General features: G+C 47.2%; 1 protein-coding gene and 1 long non-coding RNA gene across 4 annotated transcripts in view; one reads left to right on the forward strand and one right to left on the reverse strand.

Moving 5' to 3' along the window:
* LOC132907593 (uncharacterized) lies at positions 1-13,453 on the reverse strand. Of its 3 annotated transcripts, XR_009658223.1 has the most exons (4): positions 13,133-13,453; positions 10,504-10,921; positions 349-1,095; positions 1-249 (listed from the first exon to the last, which is right to left on the reverse strand). It is a non-coding gene; the product is annotated as an uncharacterized LOC132907593 (long non-coding RNA). The 3 variants fall into 3 exon arrangements; XR_009658222.1 differs by lacking the exon at positions 13,133-13,453 and having other exon boundaries at positions 10,504-12,506; XR_009658221.1 differs by lacking the exons at positions 10,504-10,921; positions 13,133-13,453 and having other exon boundaries at positions 349-2,570.
* The window catches only part of LOC132907571 (TOX high mobility group box family member 3-like), a 23,396-nt gene continuing 11,039 nt past the window's right edge, over positions 5,476-17,832 (forward strand). Inside the window, exons 1-2 of the mRNA XM_060960805.1 lie at positions 5,476-6,634; positions 6,708-6,805. Coding sequence (XP_060816788.1) covers positions 6,592-6,634; positions 6,708-6,805 — 141 coding nt within the window. The 5' untranslated portion in view covers positions 5,476-6,591. The remainder of the gene's footprint in view (positions 6,635-6,707; positions 6,806-17,832) is intronic.

The raw sequence follows: 17,832 nt of genomic DNA on the forward strand, positions 1-17,832 counted from the left end.
TCTTAGAGACGTCGATTTATTAAATTTCGTTGATTTATCTGCGACATTATCCATCCTTCGAAGTAAGTTCTTGTTTGCACAAACTTGTCGTATTGAGAGCAGCGCTCTTGAATCTCGAAACTTTGCAAACTCCCCGTCTCTTCCTTTGGCTTCGCCAGTTGGTCCCCACCCGTTCTCCTCGGCCCCCTTAGTGTAACCACGGTTTCTTCTTCGTGTAAACTTGCACATTGGTATAGGCGGTATCCACACCTAGACAGACAGACAGATAGATAGATAGATAGATAGATAGATAAATAGGATAAATAGTAGATAAGTAGTAAGTAGATAGGTAGGTAAGTAAGTAGGTACAGTTTAAGCGACGTATTCGTATTCATCCGTGGATCCAGCTCGTTCGTCGCTCTTTTCGTTCCGTTTCTCATCGTTCCTGTTCTCATCGTTTCTGTTCCATACCACCGCTTCGTCTCGTTCGTTGCTGTCCGGAGTTGTAGTTCCGTGCGATTCACGGCATAACCTATTTTACTTTCGAAAACTCAACGGATCAATACCAACGGGAATGCGACGAAGACGAGCGAGCGGACGAAGAGAATTGCGCAAGAGGAGGAACAACGAATGCGAACGACATCGTTCTCGTCCGCGGCAATTTCTTCTATGATACGAACAATACTATTGTCTCTGTGGCTTTTAGGTACGGTCAAAGATCGATCGACTGATTATTTCGCGTGGAAGCGTGTACGGTCGAAAGGTTACGTTGCGAAATCGATCGAGTGGAATCGATAAAGATCGAGTAGCCAGAGTCGCGAGGGTCAGCAACGGCAGGTAGCGCAAAAACAGCCAAGTTGCGCGGGTACCATACGTGATATACAAATACCGGCAACCGAATCTTCGAAAAGAGTTTTGGGTTGCGGCACGAGACCGTCAGCTGGCGAGCAGAGCCGGTTCGTCCTTTTCTTTTTTTTTTCTTTTCTCGTTCACGCGGCACCTCTCTTCTCCTCCTTTCAACATCCTTTTTTACGTGCCCTCTCTTCTCCTCTCCTCTCCTCTCCTCTCCTCCTCGCTCCTTTATTCGTTCGTTCGCTTTTCAACCGGTCCTCGATCCTGCGTATAAACATCTTTCGATTTTCTTTCATTTCCATCCTCCTTTCCTTCCGGACAAACGTTTGAAAATCTTGTTCCTTCATCTTTACGATTAGAAGTAAACGTTCTTTGACAAGCAATCGCGATCCAGCCATGGAAACTTCGATAACAAGTTACCAAGACGATTTCGCGAATGATCGTTTTCTACGGCGTACGAGAGACAGGTTAGAACTGAATCGTATCTTAAAAGGGATCATGGGAATTTCAAAAACTGTGAAACAGAAAGTGAGTACGTATATACCCGGCTTCTTAATTGGCAGGTCTCTTTCTGTTTTTTAATACGACGAGTCCAACGAGAGATTTTTAAATGCTCGTGGCGTGGGTGAAATAGGGGGTGGGGACGGCAACTGGATCGCGATGTCGCTGCGTTAACCGCGCTAATGTTTTTGCGGCAGATCACTCGACCGAAAAAAAGCTTTGTAGCACGTCGATGCTGCACGGTAACGATGCAAAATTTCTTTTACGAGATTAGACGACGCTCGATTTAACCGTACAGTTCGTTTCAGCGAACGCTTCGATGAAGCGCGTCAGCGTGTTGCGTCGCGACGAGCGTATAGTACGTACCAGTTTGCTCGATCGCGCAATCAAAACGTGAACGCGTCTGGGCTCTTGTTCGCGTGTTACTTTCCGAAAAATTCCGTGTTCCGACAAGGTCGGAATTTCGATTGCCGAGCCTCGAATCGCATGTATTATTCTTCTCTATTGTTCTATTAAATATCTCGCTTTCGAATGCAATTTCGATCGGAATTAATTTGCTGGCTGATAGACCAGTTAATCTCTAGGAAGTTTTGGAAATCTTTTACTTTCTCGAAAGGCTATTACTCTTTCCCAGCTTAATCACCTTATTAGATGCGCGTGCGTTTGACGTTAAAGGTACGTACGTTTAAATACGAAAGAGTAAAAAGAAGATGATGTATGGCATAGAAACTTGATATATCGATCGAGTTTTGAAAAACGGAAAGTTATCACATAAAAGCGAAGGATCCTCTGCAAGCTTTTTCGCGTTCGAGATTTCATCGACAACGTTACTTTCTCGTATTTGTTATTTACCCAGAGGTTTGATTTTCTTTCGTAGCCTCTTAACGTCATGTTACCTTGATCGTTATCCTGGCTATTAGATAGACAGATCGTGCACACAGTCAACAAGCTTTGTCGTCTGCACGCTGTTTGACGTTAACGGAATTTGTCCATCATTCTCATCGTGACTTTTACCTATACATAGGTAAAAACATCGGACCTCGTCACGGCAGGCTCGCACGCTTTTCCTTCTCCTCGTTATCGTATAGTCTTAATCGTTGCATCGAAAATTCTTTTGGGGGTCCGCGAAAGAACGCGTCCTTCTATACGCGTTCGCATATGATATTCATATCATCGTTTTCTAATTTCGTCGTTCGAACAGATCGCGAAATCGAGCCAACGACTATCATAGTTTACGTTTACGATTAAACGTAATGCACGTAGAACGTGCATTGCGTTACTTGGCTTCAAAATCGAATGTTTCGCAGATGCGTGTCGACTTAAGTGAGAAAAATAGCTGTCAGAAATGACGCTAGAGTGGAACGGAGGGAAAGGCGAGACGGGGGCAGCAGTCGGTCAGAGTGACGAAGACCGAGGGCTATGGACCCGAGTGTTGCGAGCAGACGGAGAATATGCGTTAGGAAGAAGGAAGGGATGCGAGCGACTGAAAGAGGAAAGACGCGGAAGGTGGACACGATAGAAGGTAGGTCTGGGTTCGAGGGACAGAGGTACGCAGCGTGGAATACCAAGTAGGACAAACGAAGACTGATCTACAGGAGGAAGGAGTTGGATGGTCGTATACTCGCCACTCTTTTCTTTAAATCACGTTTATCAGAGACGGATGGCGAACAGCAGCGCGATGCAGTATCGAAGGAGGTGCGGCCGAAGGAGAAGAAAAAGGAACCAGCCGGTAAAGCATGGGCGGGTCGGCGGGGCGGGGGGAGGGGGAGGTTGGAGGAAAGAGAGAAAGAGGTTGAAAAGGAGAGAGAGAGAGAGAGAGAGAGAGTGAGGGATGAAAGGATGGGTGAGAAGCGTGGAGAGGGGAGTAAGTTGGAGGGAAAGAGGGTAGCGAGCGAGCGAGTTGATAAGTTGTCGAGTAGCGGAGCGCGGAGGCGCGAGTCGCGAGGTGCGATGCGCGAGGCAAGAGGCAAGAGGCACGAGGAGGACGAGTATGAGAACGTAGAAGAAGGGAAAGAAGGGAGAGGAAGCGGAGAAACACGCGGATATTGATTCCCGTGGGATATGCGCGCGCTCGACGAGACTCGGAAATCTAAACGTATGTACGATGCTTCGGCGGACATACAGAAAAGTATACGCGTCGCGCGGCATGCGCATCTATATCTGGACTCATCCGGAGGAAAGGAAAATAGAGGAGCGGCAGGGGTGTAGACGGGGGGATTCGGGCGGGACGCGGTGCGGTAGGCACTGGAGTAGGGAATCTAAAACAAATCGCTTTTGAAGAAAATGAGCGGAGCAAGTATGTATGTAGCAAGGAACGAACGGGTGGTAGGCCGAAGCGGAACGGCCTAGGATGAAAGTTGCATCTTAGCGAGGAAAGATGTAGCCCGTACTCCGTTCCGTGTAAATTGGCCTCGCGAATCGAACGTTCTTGCGTCTCGTCTACCTTATCTTTAACAATCCAGATATATTTCGGCTTTTATCGTGCGATCCTTTTTGTACCAGCAAATTGCTTAGAAACGAATACGCGTTGCGAATAGAATAAAAGGGAAATTGCCTCAGGGTCGATAGAAAAGGTTGGATGAAACGAAGGAAACGAGAGGATATGAATGGAGCGCAACCCTGAGAGTCGTTTCGATTATAGAGTATTCGTGGCACGATGTCAAGCTCGTTGCTTGAATAACACCACAGCTCGAGAACTATAGATAAGGATGGTAATCGGAGCGTGATAGCAGACACGCGCACGTATACGACGCTACGTATGTAAGTATTACTCGGGCAAAGGAGAAGTTGAGCGCGTTTTAAGACCCCAAGTCTTGAGAAAAATGGAAAGAACAAATGAATAATAGGGCCGACGGAAGAAAAGACGAAAACCGGATTTCAACGTTCGATCGTTTTGTCGTTGGAATCGCGATCGCGTATATATATATGTATACGCGCAACATCGATACGTAAGTAGGTAGTTTAACGATAATAAAGCAAATCGACCGATTTGTAGATCAACGTCCCTAACATCGATGTCTCGCTGGAAAAATTTCGAGAGATTTGCCAGGTTTCCTCTCTGTTGAAACAGCCCCTTTTTACGGACGCGTAACAACATCCATTTGATCCACGCTACGGTAGGAGAATCATGGAGATGGTTAGATTCGCACCGATACTGGTGTTACTACTACAAACTATATAGCATGTACCAACTCGGTCATCACCATTCCGAAATCACTACCACTATCTGCCACTGCTTACCATTACCTACCACTACCTTCCTCCACTACCTACCACCACCGACCGCTACTTACCACTACCGTTACCACAGCTGACGCCACCTCCGAGACCTACGGGCGACTTTCATGAATGAAACCCACGTGCGATCCACGTGACCGTTCGTGTCGAACCCGTAATTTCTAGTTCTCGACCCTGACCGATTTTTCCGCAAAATTTACGATGATGTTAATCATCGCGTATCGATAATCGACCACCACGTTTCCCGTCGTCGTAATTGCCTCTTTGTTTGCCACCGATTCCCTTCGTCGTTACTAATCAAGTTCGTAAAACTTTCGATAATAGGATGCTGGATCCAGAGAGGAAAAAAGCTGAGTTTGAAATTTTAATCTACGTTTATCTGGTAATCGAACGACTTGCGAAAGATAACATCCACCAGAGAACCGTTTTTAAGACGTACAGCAATCGCATACAGAATCTACGTTCTGCGAAAAAATGTTAGCTGAAATGCAATATGCTTTCTTCTTTTTTTTTTTTTAATAATTCGTATTATTATCCACGCAGTACCTATGAAACGTTTTGGCAAATAAGTAAATAGGTATATAGTCAAACAAGAGAATGAGAAAAGGTTAATAAAGAGAGAGAGAAAGAGAGAGAGAGAGAAAGAGAATTCAACTATTACCACTACCAATGTCATCGTTACCTCCACTACTGTTATATCTCCACCCCCTACCTCGATGGTATTACATCCACCACCACTGACAGTATTTTGAACATTGGCGGCGGCGACGGTGGTGGTGGTGGTTGCAGCGGGTACGACGGCGGCGGCGATAGCGGCGGTGGCGGCGGCAGTGGCACCACCATCACCACCACCACCACCAACATCACGGCCGTTTTCGTTGCTTTCGCTCTCAGCGTCGACGTTGCTGTTGCCGTTGTCAGTACCGGTGCGCAGTCGGTGGTCGCGGTTGGTGTTAGATGGTTAAAAGGAAATAGATTCGAAAACGGAGCAACGTAAACGGTAAACGCGGTTCATCCACGTGCTCCGGCTTTACAGCCGGCAGTGGCGAGCCGGTATTCCGGCGCTTACGATCTCGATTTCCGTGAGATATCTCGTTAATCCGGCAGACTAACCGAAGGAACAGGCGACATAAATGGTGACGTAAACGCGAAAATAACAAAGTATCGCAAAGTACGTAGGATTCGAAGTTGATCGATTTCGCAAGTTGAACGTCGAGACGTTAAACATATTTGTTGCGTGTGTCGCATGGTCGACGTATCGAATGTTACGTACAGAAGGTTCGTGGAAAACAGACGCTAGACTCGAGAACCTAGAACGGGATTAAAGACAATGCGAGAAGGAAGAGGAAAGAAAAGTACGAGATAAACGAGAGCAGAGGAAGAGAACGATACAGAGGCGAGGTCGATCATCGAGAAACTGAAAAGAAATCGATTTTTCGAAGCATTTTTGAATAATCGTTGCACGGTCCTGTCAACGATAAAACGTATTCGATTCAAGTTAGAACAGCGAAGAGAGAGGGTTTAGTTGGATACGATCGCGTTATGCTCTTTCGCGATTTAATCGACCCAATCAAAGAATCGAGCGACCGATCTCGAACGAATGTTTCCCCAATGGAAAATCGCGGTGTCTGAAAAGGTGCAGTTCCGTTTTCTCGTCGGGATATTCGTGGAAGATGTGTACACGCAAGAAATATCGTTGAAAGCCGATCCTTCGTTTTTCGACTAACATACGATCGAAGTGGCATCACGCGCACACGCAGCTACGCACGACCGCGTGATTAATCGATCGATCGAATCGATTCGGCTCGCGATCAGTGATCCCGTAAGAGATACGATTCGCGCCTCGCTCCTCCGTTCGAACGATATTAAGAAACACGAAGATTCGTATGTCGTCGGTTAACGCAGGTTGCGGCAGTTACGCGAACGAAAAACAAGAAACGAAAATAACGAAAGAGCGACGGAGAAGCGGGTGAAGAGGGTGGCGAACAGAAGGGTGACGACCACGGCAAAAGCCGCGGGACGATGAGCGACGGCATAGTCGGTGCAATCGCGATCAGTCTGTTTGGTACTGGCTCTCCGCGAAATTTCTTTCCGTATTGTTCGACGAGCGATTTTCACTTACAGAAGCCTCGTTCCAGGCAGCGAGAAGAAACGTCGGGACAGCATGGATGCCGGTTACACGATACTTGGCAACGATGTCGATGTCTGCAGAATGTTCGACCAATTCTCTTACAAGGTTAGTATTCTTTTTCTCATCGAGATATTTCTATCATGTTTTATATCTTATATCATAGAATGAAAATGTACATGTTGCAAATCATACGTATTTTCTCGTATCTCGTACGATGTACGTATGTAGATACTTATATGACGTTTAGCGTATCGTGTATTTTGTTTTATCTCGTCTCGTTCCGTTCCGTTCCGTTCCGTTTCGTCCCGTCTCGTCTCGCCCCGTCCCGTTTCGTCTCGTCTCGTCCCGTCCCGTCTCATCTCGTCTCGTCTCTCTCGTCCATCTCGTCTCGTCTCGTTTCGTCTCGTTTCGTCTCGTCTCGTCTCCTCTCGTTTCCTCTCGTCCCGTCCTGACTCGTCCCGTCCCGTTTCTTCTCTCCTGTCATTTTCACAGGATATCTTCCTATTTTGTCTGCACAAAAGAGTTCATAACCGTTTGATATTCTTTCGTACCCTTCGTTTTTCGTTGCTCGTTCTTTTCTTTGTTCATTTGACTTTCGCGTTCGCAAATATTTATCGCGATTTGTTAGCGTTTGAAACTATAACAATGAAAGCAACGAAAGAGGAGGTTGAGGTCGACGAAACGATGCCTTCTTAATACGACGAAACAATGCCTCCTCGAGCTGAACGTCTTATACGCGAAGAGTTGACGCGGTCGAAGACTCGAGCATCCCTTTCTTTTCCGTCACCATGGCCAATTTACACGTTTATCTCCAATTGCTTTCTCAACTCCATTTTCCGGTTGTAGTCGTTTACCGTCTTTTTTCGACATCTTCTTCCGATTTCCGGATCGTGTTTTCTTTCCGTTTTCCTCGTTTCGAGGATAAAGAGTGAAAAATGCCTCGACACTGGATCGTATAACGGCATAGATCTTGCTACATCGCGTTGCGCTACCTTTATTTCTGCATCGGATGGTATACCTTCTTTGACCGTTTCAGCTTTTCATTTGGTCCTGCTCGTGGTTGAAACAAAATGAAAGGCGAACCTACACTACGACGGAGTTGGTATCCATAAAAGAATGAATAAACGTAGATTGGAACAGCATAAAAAAAGGGTGTAGGTCTGTGTACTCTCGAAGCAAACGTACAGGCTAGGTGCTGCATTTCTACCACATTTACATATACCTATCGCGTTGAAGCAAAAATTGAAATCCTGCTGATCGCGAGCGCGCAAAGTAAATTCGTTCTAACGAACGTCGGTAATCGAATTTACTTATCGCGACTCGTTTGATTAAGAGTTTGCTGCTGTTACTGCCGCTCGATGAAAATAAAATACATTTGCCTCGTCTTCCATCCTTCGATTTCTTCGCGATCTCTATCCTCCGTCTTCCGTCAGGCTTCTTTCTTGCTCGTTCCCAACGCACGCATGCATGCATGCATGCACGCACACGCACACATACACGCGAGCGCGCGTCCTTTGCCCGTATACTTGCGTCTCGCTTATTTCCAACCATTCGTACGAAATGTTCAAAACGATTCGAGCAACGACCGTACAAGCTAATTTCGTAGCCGAACCGAGGAATTAAGCGTGGTAGAAAAGTGACCGCTACTGGTAAACTTGCTTTCTCTTTCGCTCGTAGTCAAGTTGTTTCATAGAGAAAGTGTGTCGCACACGATGCTTTGCAAAACAGACGCGACCGATAAGCATCGATACCTCGATACTCGCAACGGTAACGACGACGGCAACAACATCACGAGCTATTATGGAAATCGAGAAATTGTACAAAACGCTTCGTATACTCGTTAGGAAGTTCCGTTGCTTTCCGTTGTCGATCGCCCGTTGTCTAGAGACAAACTGATCGCGGATGAGCGTAAGCTTCCGACCGGAAGCCATACATACTCGTCGAACGTACGACGAAAGGAGGAAAATTTGATTGGATCGGATTGGGCAGATATTTCGGTATTACATCGACCGATCAAGGTTTCCCGAAACAGGATGGGTTGGAAGGAGTATAATGGATGACGAGTTAGATGGGTCGGAGAATGCCACGAGTGTTTTAGCGGTAGACCGCATCGGGTAACCGGACGCAGACAGTCGGCCAGCCGGACGGTCGGACAACAGGCCGGCCAGCGGGGTTAGTCGCTTGCAGAGCCACTGACAAAATCATGAGCCACTTGTTGATCGGCCAATGACCATTCGGCCACCTCGATACTACTCGAACGTCGTTCAACGAAACGGTTGCTATTACGATATTCCAGCGAGGCTCTGTGCAGCCAATTCTCCGATTTAACAAGAAAAATAGCGGAACTATAGTTACGAAAAACTAAAAGGGAGACGAAGATGGTGATATCGAAGGTATGAAAAGGAGAAAGAAAAGAGGAAACGTCGTGGATTAAATAAGAAGGATAATCGAAGGAGATTTGGAAATTGTAAACACAACGAATTCTACGTATTCGAATAAAGTGAAACCGGTGACTCGCTATTGTACGAGTACGTTGTATCTATAAGAGTTTATCGCGAAAAGGTAAACAAGTTGAAAATCACTGATCGGATATGTATTATCGCTGTCCGTATTATACGCAGCTGGTGCATTTACCTAGGCGCAAGTCGGTACACGTGTCGGAAGTGATACGGATGATACGGATGATACCTAGGCGAGAAAATATTTGAAAGAGCATCGGATCGGAAAGGTAAAACAAGTTATTAGCTTTTTATCCCGGTTTTAGTCCCGGTTTGTTTCTCGACGATTTCGGTTTCGCTTCCAACCATCGTCTCTGTGCCGTTGCTTCGTTATGGTCTTTCCTTCTGCCCTTTTCATCACCGCACACTGGCAACCGTATCCCTTATTCTTCGGCCCCCGACCCTATCTTACCCTACCTTACCTTGATTCACCCTGGTTCACCCTGCGCTTCACCCTACTCTTTTCTCCGTTGCCGAGCTCGCGAGCCAGCGAACCCGCGAGCCTTCCTCTTCCCCACCTTCGCCTAGCCTATTCCGCGTTACCCATCTCCTGTACCCGTACCCTCTCCCTAGTCTCAGCCTAGCCACCCACAAAACCTCCCCCAGGCTGCCGCTCGCGACCCCCCAGCCACCTCGAGCCGTGTTTCCCCGTGCTCCCCTGTGCCTCCCCCGTTCTTCCCCGTGCTTGCTTTCCTCCTGTTTCTCTTTCGCCTCTTTCTCTCTCTCGTTAAATCAATAAGCCATTCGGTCTGCTGCCACACTAGCGACGGGGCACTTTGCCCGATTTTGTTTCCGATCGGATTCCCTTTTCTGCCTAATCTCTGGACGAAACGGCGAACGACAGAGAGAAATCTTTCCGTCTGTTTTTCGTAAACGCGGCCACGCGACGAACAAAGAACGGTCAAGGCGAAGACGTTACGGGGGCAACGTTCGCGATGATGGGATAGCGAGACAGCGCGCCGCGGTCGCGTCGCAACGTCGAGACGGCGATGACGGAAAAAATAGAGCAACGAGGTACACTTGTACGTCCTATGCCTATAGAAACCATTGGGATCTTGAGAAAAAGAGGAAAAGAAGGAAAGAAAGGAAGAAAGAAAGGAGGGAGGGAGGAAAGAAAGAAAGAAAGAAAGGGAGAGAGAAGTAACTAACGGTAGGTAGCAAGTTGGTAAAGCAAGCGAATAAAGCGTAACGGAGAACCGAGTTCGTTCGTATTCGAAAGTTTCAGAGCAAACTCGGCAGCGAGGCAGTCGAATACAATGGCCAGGCAGAAGTTTCCGCGAAACTAAACAAGTTTATTTAACTTACCTCGGCACACCGGTTCCCATCCCCATTCTCCCTCGACTCTTCTAGAGTCGCATCTCTGCGTGGAATCTGCCCTGCGAACTCCTTTCTCCGAACCCTTCCACCTCCCATCAAATAGGCTTCTTCTTCGCCTACTCGACCATCTTTCTCCTCTTCTCTACTCTCTTTTATCTTCTCTCTCTTCCCATCTCATCTCATCTCATCTCATCTCATCTCATCTCATTTTGTCTCGTCTCGTCTCGTCTCGTCCCATCTCGTCTCCTCTCATCTCGTTTTATCTTATCTCGTCTCATCTCATCCCATCTCGTCTCATCTCATCTCATCTCATCTCATCTCATCTTACCCCAATTCCTCTCTACCATTCTCCTTCTCCTTGCGCTTCTCCGCTTATCCTACTTGCATGGACTGCTCTCCTCTGTACCTGCAATAACGGCAAGTTTTCCGAAAGTTTCCGACAGATTAACGACTATTGGAATTGTTCGAGTTATGGAAGAGAGAAGCGCAGCAGCAGTGGCAGCAGCGGCAGCAGCGGTAGAGGCAGCAGCAACAGCAGCCGTGGTAGCGAAAAAGGGATTACGAAGGCGAAACGACACGATCTCAGCGTCCCAATACCGATCGATAAATTTCAATCGATCGTTCGATATTGCTCGATCGATGATGCAAGAACAAAGCAGTGCTAGTTTACGTCTACGTAGCGGAGAAACACGATCTACGTACGATATATCCACATATATTTTACGTAGTACGATATTCGAGAAAGTTTCATCCGATGTTCGAAAAATAAACGCCGTCGATTATTTTAGTTCGATATCGACATCGTTTTATCGTTACCGTTGGGGTATATCACCGGTCGTAACTACGCATCGACCAACGAACGATTTAAAAGCAAGAAGAAATATAGTACTATATTTTAGCGATCTTCGTACGCTCGTACTTTCGTTAGTTAAATCGACGAAAGCGATACCGTTCGAAATACCGTTTGAAAACAGGAAAGGTAAGAAAGGGAAAAGTAAAGAAAGTATAGAAACGGAGGGGAGCAGGTTAAACAAGGAGAGAAAAATACAATAAGAGAAAGAGAAGAAAGCGGAGGATACCATTTGGAGGAAAATGAAAGAGATGGGATGTCGAGAGTGGAGTTTCTATATGTACAGCAAGTATATGCCGCGAAATGGGATACATATGTATATGTACGTGCTGTATATCTTCTTTATGGCAACCATTAACATATTTTTTGCTGTGCGTATTACCATACAATAGTGGCGCAAATATTACAACTTATGGTCGTAAATCAAAGCGGGGGAAGGGGTTGCCTGGAAGACGAAATGCTGGGAAAGGAAGGGAAGAGAACGGAAATAGGAATGGGGAATAGGAACAAGAATGGGAACGGGAATGGAAGAGAGAAAAAAAAAAAAAAAAGAGCGAGCGCCGGAGAAAGAGAGAAGGAGGGAAAGAGCGAAGGGAGGGGGGGGAGGAGTTAACGTTAGGTATAGCAGAAACCAGGCTGTCCCGGTAAAGCTTGGTAAAATAAGTCAATTCGTTCGTTTCCATCGTGGACAAGACATCGAGAGTCGAGAGTACGTTGGTAGTGATTGTACATACAAGGTCGTTGACACCAGGACTACATCGCCAAACGAATATCCGATAAACGAGGATATAATGTTTGCATAACGGTCAAAGTTACATCGCGTAGAAGCAAAGCAAACGTCAGGAATGTAAAGACTCGGTAAAGTGTTGATAGTCGACGTTTCGCAAAGTATGTATCTCTTTCCAGGAGAATTATGAAACGCGCGAGTTACCGATCATCGGGAGAAAAGAGCACGTATTATCTCGCGTAGTCATAACCACGGCGAAACGTACGAACGAGGCACGTTTTTCCTCGCGCTATCTTCCTTCTTTTTCGTTTCGTTTCCTTTTGTTAGCGATGAAAGGTGTATCGACGTTATTTCGTCTCTGGTATGGTCGAACTATGCTACGCGCATATTCTTCGTTCGTATTCTCCAGCGCATTAAAACGGAAACGTTGGAGAAATTTCAGATAATGTTCAATAGTAAATTAAGATATAATAACTTTCGTGAAAGTTGTACGCCGGCAAGGAGATGGAAAAGAAGAAAAAGGCGGTGGAGGTAGTGGGACGAGGGGGGTAGGGAACTCCATTAACTTTTATTTCTCCGGGAAAGTAACTTTACCCCCTCCTGTATTTCCCCTCCGTCCCCGCCTAAGACGACCACCCATCGCCTCCCTCGTCCTCCGTCTGTTCGTTCCACCATTCCTCTCATCCCTCTGCCGCTTCACCTCGTTCACATCCCATCGTCGTTTTGCGTTCGCTGCTGCCTCCTCCACCTTCTCCACCTCCACCTCCTACACCTCCACCACCGCCATCTCTTCCTCCTCCTCATTCTCTTGCCGGGTTTTCCTCCACCATCGTCGCTGCCACCACCACCCCCACCACCATCACCACCACCACCACCACCACCACCACCGTCGTCGTCGCCGCCACCACCACCACCACCACCGCCATCACCACCACCACCACCACCGCCACCACTACCACCACTACTGCCGCCACCAGCACCACCATCTCCACCAGCAGCCCTTTCTCATCCATTTCAACCGCTCCTCCTGCCTCTCGAACCTTCGCCTTCGTCTCTTTCGGCAATTCGTCCCGCTTCTTCGAGAGGATTCCCCTCCGTTTCCTTGTCGTGGCTGGCCCCTCGGCTGCCGCGCGGTACCCGATCTCCTCGCCGAGCACCTCGCAATCCCCGCTCTCACACCGCCGCCGGTACACCTCTTGGTACTCTTCGGTGCCTCGGTGCACCGATGAAACTTTGTAAAGCGACTTAGTCAAACTTTAATAAATTCCTTCGTAGAGTTTCAAAGCGGTTCTACGCGGGATTGCAAATGATTACGTTTACTCGCGCGCGCGCAGCCCGAATCTTGGCTAGGCTTTTAGTCTCTCTCTCTCTCTCTCTCTCTCTCTCTCTATCTCTCTCTTTCTCTCGCCCCCATTTCTGCCCGCTCCGTCGTACTTTATCTTTCGCAGATCGAGCACAATCGAGAAAGAATTTTATTTACGTCCGTAAGAGATCGAAGCGAGATCGCTGGATGCCAGTGGAAGTAGCGACGATGACGCGACGATGACGCGACGTACAGACGATCGAACGGACAATAGCCACGCGAAAAAGACAAGCGTTCGAGTTTTCGAACACGTTACGATGCGTCGTCGTGACTATCGCGACTGGGTGGTCCGTTGGTGGTAGCGATGCTTTGAAACGCGAAAGAATCGCTCGTTTCGAAAAATCAGAAAGTACCAGTGTCTAGTTGGAAGAGACTGGAACGGTCCGACGCGATACGAAACGATCGGATCGAGTCGCGAATGCGCATTCCCATGGCAACGATCTCGATCAGATAGGAACTAGCAGAACAGAGAACGGAGAACGATCTAGATAATGTATTCGATACAGGTAATATATAGCGCTCCAGATACAATATTTATGTCTCGATGTATTTTGCTAGCAATCCATTATTCATTCCGTAGCGGTGAATAAGCATTTCAGAGTATCGTATCGTGTTTGTACCGACGACGTTCGGGGCTCTACGCGTTTTGCGTGCTTCTTACGTGCTACGAATCGGGCTTTTCAAATCGCGATTTTCGAATCTGCGGAACAAATTTTCTATATGGCTGCCGACAGCGTCGAAACTAATCTCGTTACACGTTTCGTTCGACTTTGCGCGTTTAACGCTTTTCGCCTCTTCCGATCGAAAACGGGACGCGAAAGATCGTCGGGACATGAAAATTTTGTACCCGATTGGCGCTCGATCCGTTGCGATTCGGACCGAAGAATAGGTCATCAAAGTCACAACGTGTGCATCGTTAAGAGTGTGCGCGCGCATAATGGTGGAGGGGATGTAGATAGATAAGTAGAAGGGGGAAGAGAAAAAGGAGAAAGAGGAGAGAAAGATGTAGAAAAGCAGAGAGAAAAGCTAAGAACCGTCCGATCCACAGGGTAGACAAGATTCACACTTGTTGCTCCCTTCTTGGCTGTGTACAGTGAAAAGCCCGTTTATCCGAAGAATTTCCTGCGGTCAAAAGGTCACGTGGTTATGGTGCACGATCTCCTCTTCCCTCGCCATTATTCGTTTCTTCTTTCGCACGCTTCTCTCTTTCTTTCTTCTCCCTTTATCCGTTTTTCGTTCCGCATTTCCCTCGCTTATCGCTTTCCCTGCGCCCTCGCCGTCGTTGCTTCTTCTCCTCGGTCGTCGTTCCCTCTATTTTCCTTCGAATAAAATTTGTCCATTGGATCCGTTCTATTTCCGCATGGAATATTCAAACGGGGAACAGCCGAGCACCTCGAAAGGGGAAAGAGAAAAAAAGAGCGAAAAAAGAATTAGAAGGTAGGAACTCGGGAGAAACAGATCGCGGGAACAGAGAAACGTTCGCTTACCGTGACTGGTAATAAGAGATCTACGCGAGATAAGCGGACGCTCGCGTAATAAGTAAAACCGGTTTAAGAGACCGTCGACGATAATACGAATCGACGTATACACGGGACAAAGATGAAACGCATTTGCGAGTTGCGAGTTGCAAGTTGCGAGTTGCGCGATTCACCTCGACGCGTTGTGGTGGAACTAAAAGGGTTGGAGGTGGTACTGCGCGAAGCGGAGGGGCCGGGATACAGGGGTACGTGGTGCGCGAGACAGGGTGCAGAGCAAGGAGCACGAGGGACGGGGCACGGGACGCGGGACACGGGGCACGGGGCACGGGGCAACGGAGTACCGAGCGGCGCGTGGAACGAGTAGGGAAACGGGAAAGTGCAAACATATGGTAAAAAAAGAAGAGAAACACGTTGAACGACGAAAAGAGAAAATCACCACACAGCGCGATAAGCCTGGGGCGATTATCAGCTGTGCAAACGTTCGCTCAAAGGAATTTGTAAAATCAACATTTGTCCAAGATGTTGAAGAACATGTTTAATGAATCTCCAAAGCAGCGAGAGCATCGTAGATACTTAATAATGTCTGGCAGTTGATTTTTGTACTTGATTACGTTGTTCGATATGATCGATATTGGAAACAATGATTTCCGACAACGGCAGCACGCTGTCTCGTTTTTTTGGAACGAAATGGCGCGGCGCGGCGCGGCGCAGCGGCGGTAGACCGTCCCGCGAGAGAATATCGATTCGGCTGCCGGCGACGGAGCGTGCGGTTTCTTCGTAAAACTCTTTTAACCGGCTGCCTCTAGATTTTCCTTCTTTCGACGAAAATTAAAAACTGACGCTTTAACGGCGTTCTTCCCCCCCCCTTCCCCATTTCTGCTTTTCCCTTTCTTTTCTATTTTGGTTTCTATACCGTTGATTACGCGAGTATAACAAAGATTCACACAGTTTGCTGTGTCTCGCCTCGTAAATCGAAAATACTGGCACAACTAGGCAATCTGGGTAATCGTAAGAAACATCGAGTAACATGGGCGATTAGTTTTGACGACTAAGACAACAAGATCGATCGCGAGGAATTTGCGGTTAAAATCGTAGTTGTCACGGCCGTGTTTCGAACCCGTAACAAACCTCGTTCGAGTAAATGTTTCGAGTAGATAGTCGCTTCTCGCGAACGAATACAAATACGCGAGTATATACGTTAATGCGATTGGAATGCCACTGAAATTAAAGCTACCTTTCACGGGAATGTAATGACTCTTTATAAACTCCGACGTAACCCCTGTTTCCTCGGGCCACGCGGCACACTTGGTTGCCATCACACACAGTCGTGTCCTACTTTCTTGAAATATTCGAGTAACCGAGTATCACTAGATAACGCGTGTTTAACGCGCGTTTAAGCCGTCACGCTGTTACGTCGTCCAATACCGATTCTACTTGCTCTTAGTTGCTTCTTAATTACGTTGTAATCAGTCGTATCGAATCGCGGAAGAGTAGCTTTTAGCAGCTGGTGTTCGAGTCGCGGTTTTCTATTCTCGAGCCGGGACAGGATTAGATCGAAACCGAACGTGGCATTGATCGATCTCGATACCGTTGCTTGCTCTTCGTTGTTGGATAGAATTTTTTAGCGAGAGGACGTAGAAACAGAAAGTCGAGGATATATCGTTTCGAGAATATTTGAGAATATAGAGTAAGTAAAGTTACTGTAGGATTCCTTTGATCGTTTGGTTGGAAGAAAAGAAGGGAAACATTGATGCTCCTGCCGCACGCGCACGGTTCCTTTCGTCATCGTTTGACCGCGTGCGCGTCATACGTCGCGAGTCCTCTTTTCTCTATTCGTTGCGCCACCGGCCTCTTTCAATCCTGCACACCATTTCCCTCCGCTCCCTCCGTTCGACAGAAACCCCACTCCTACCTTCTGCTGGCCCCTCTCCATATTTCGAACCGACGACCCCTTTCTTCCACGGTGTAGCGATCACAGCTTGTTAACTGGGCCACAAACCACGAATGTTATTCGTCGCGTGATTCAACGTGATTCTGAAATAAAATCCTACATCGAGTTAGAAACACAACAGGAAAAAGATGTTTAACTAGTAACCGTTTAGAGATCTGGTTAAGCGCGTGATTTAAACCGTTCAAATATATATATATATATATATTCGAACGGTTTAAATATATATATATATAAGTACATATATTTCGATCATAGAATGTCAAACGATTCTCATTGGAGAAGAAGGGCCTCCTTGTTCATCGTCGTTGTCGATCCAATCGAGTCGAATCGCATCCCGGTACATATACGATTATCGTACGATGCGTTGTATCTCACGGGACGCTCCGAGAACACGTTCATTTCCAATTATTGAAACGCCGCGAAACGTATGAGAAGTGTGCGACTTACAGAACGCGTGTTAAAAGTTAGAGAAGATCGACGAACGGGATCGAAAAACAGGCATCTAGGAAAGAGCGAACAAATTGCTTCTTCGAGATTCGCATCGTCGTTGGGTACATTTATGAAAATCTTCGTTTATACCGTTTAACGATTTTCTCGTACGTTGAATCATCGTTATTCGTCTTCTAAAAATGTTCGCAATTGGGTAGTCGTGTATCGTGCGATGTCGTATCGTCTCGTGTCGTGTCGTGCCGTTGCATTGTATCCTTTAGCGATATACGAGCAGGGGGCGCGCGAGTCTGCTCCCCTGTCGAAAGATCTATCCCCACTATCAAAGCGTGCCACAAAATGAACCTCCCTTCAATCATTCCCGCGCCGGCCGCCGCGAGGAGCGCGCGTCGTTTTGCCACGCTGTCACTAGTTACGCCACGAGTCGAATATTTTGTGTATGTTGCGCAGCGATCTGTATTTTGGTTACGTGTTATGTTTCGGTAAAGTCATCGTGTACAT

This window comes from Bombus pascuorum, chromosome 5, assembly GCF_905332965.1.
Source record: "Bombus pascuorum chromosome 5, iyBomPasc1.1, whole genome shotgun sequence".
In the NCBI taxonomy this organism is placed as follows: Eukaryota; Metazoa; Arthropoda; class Insecta; order Hymenoptera; family Apidae; genus Bombus; species Bombus pascuorum.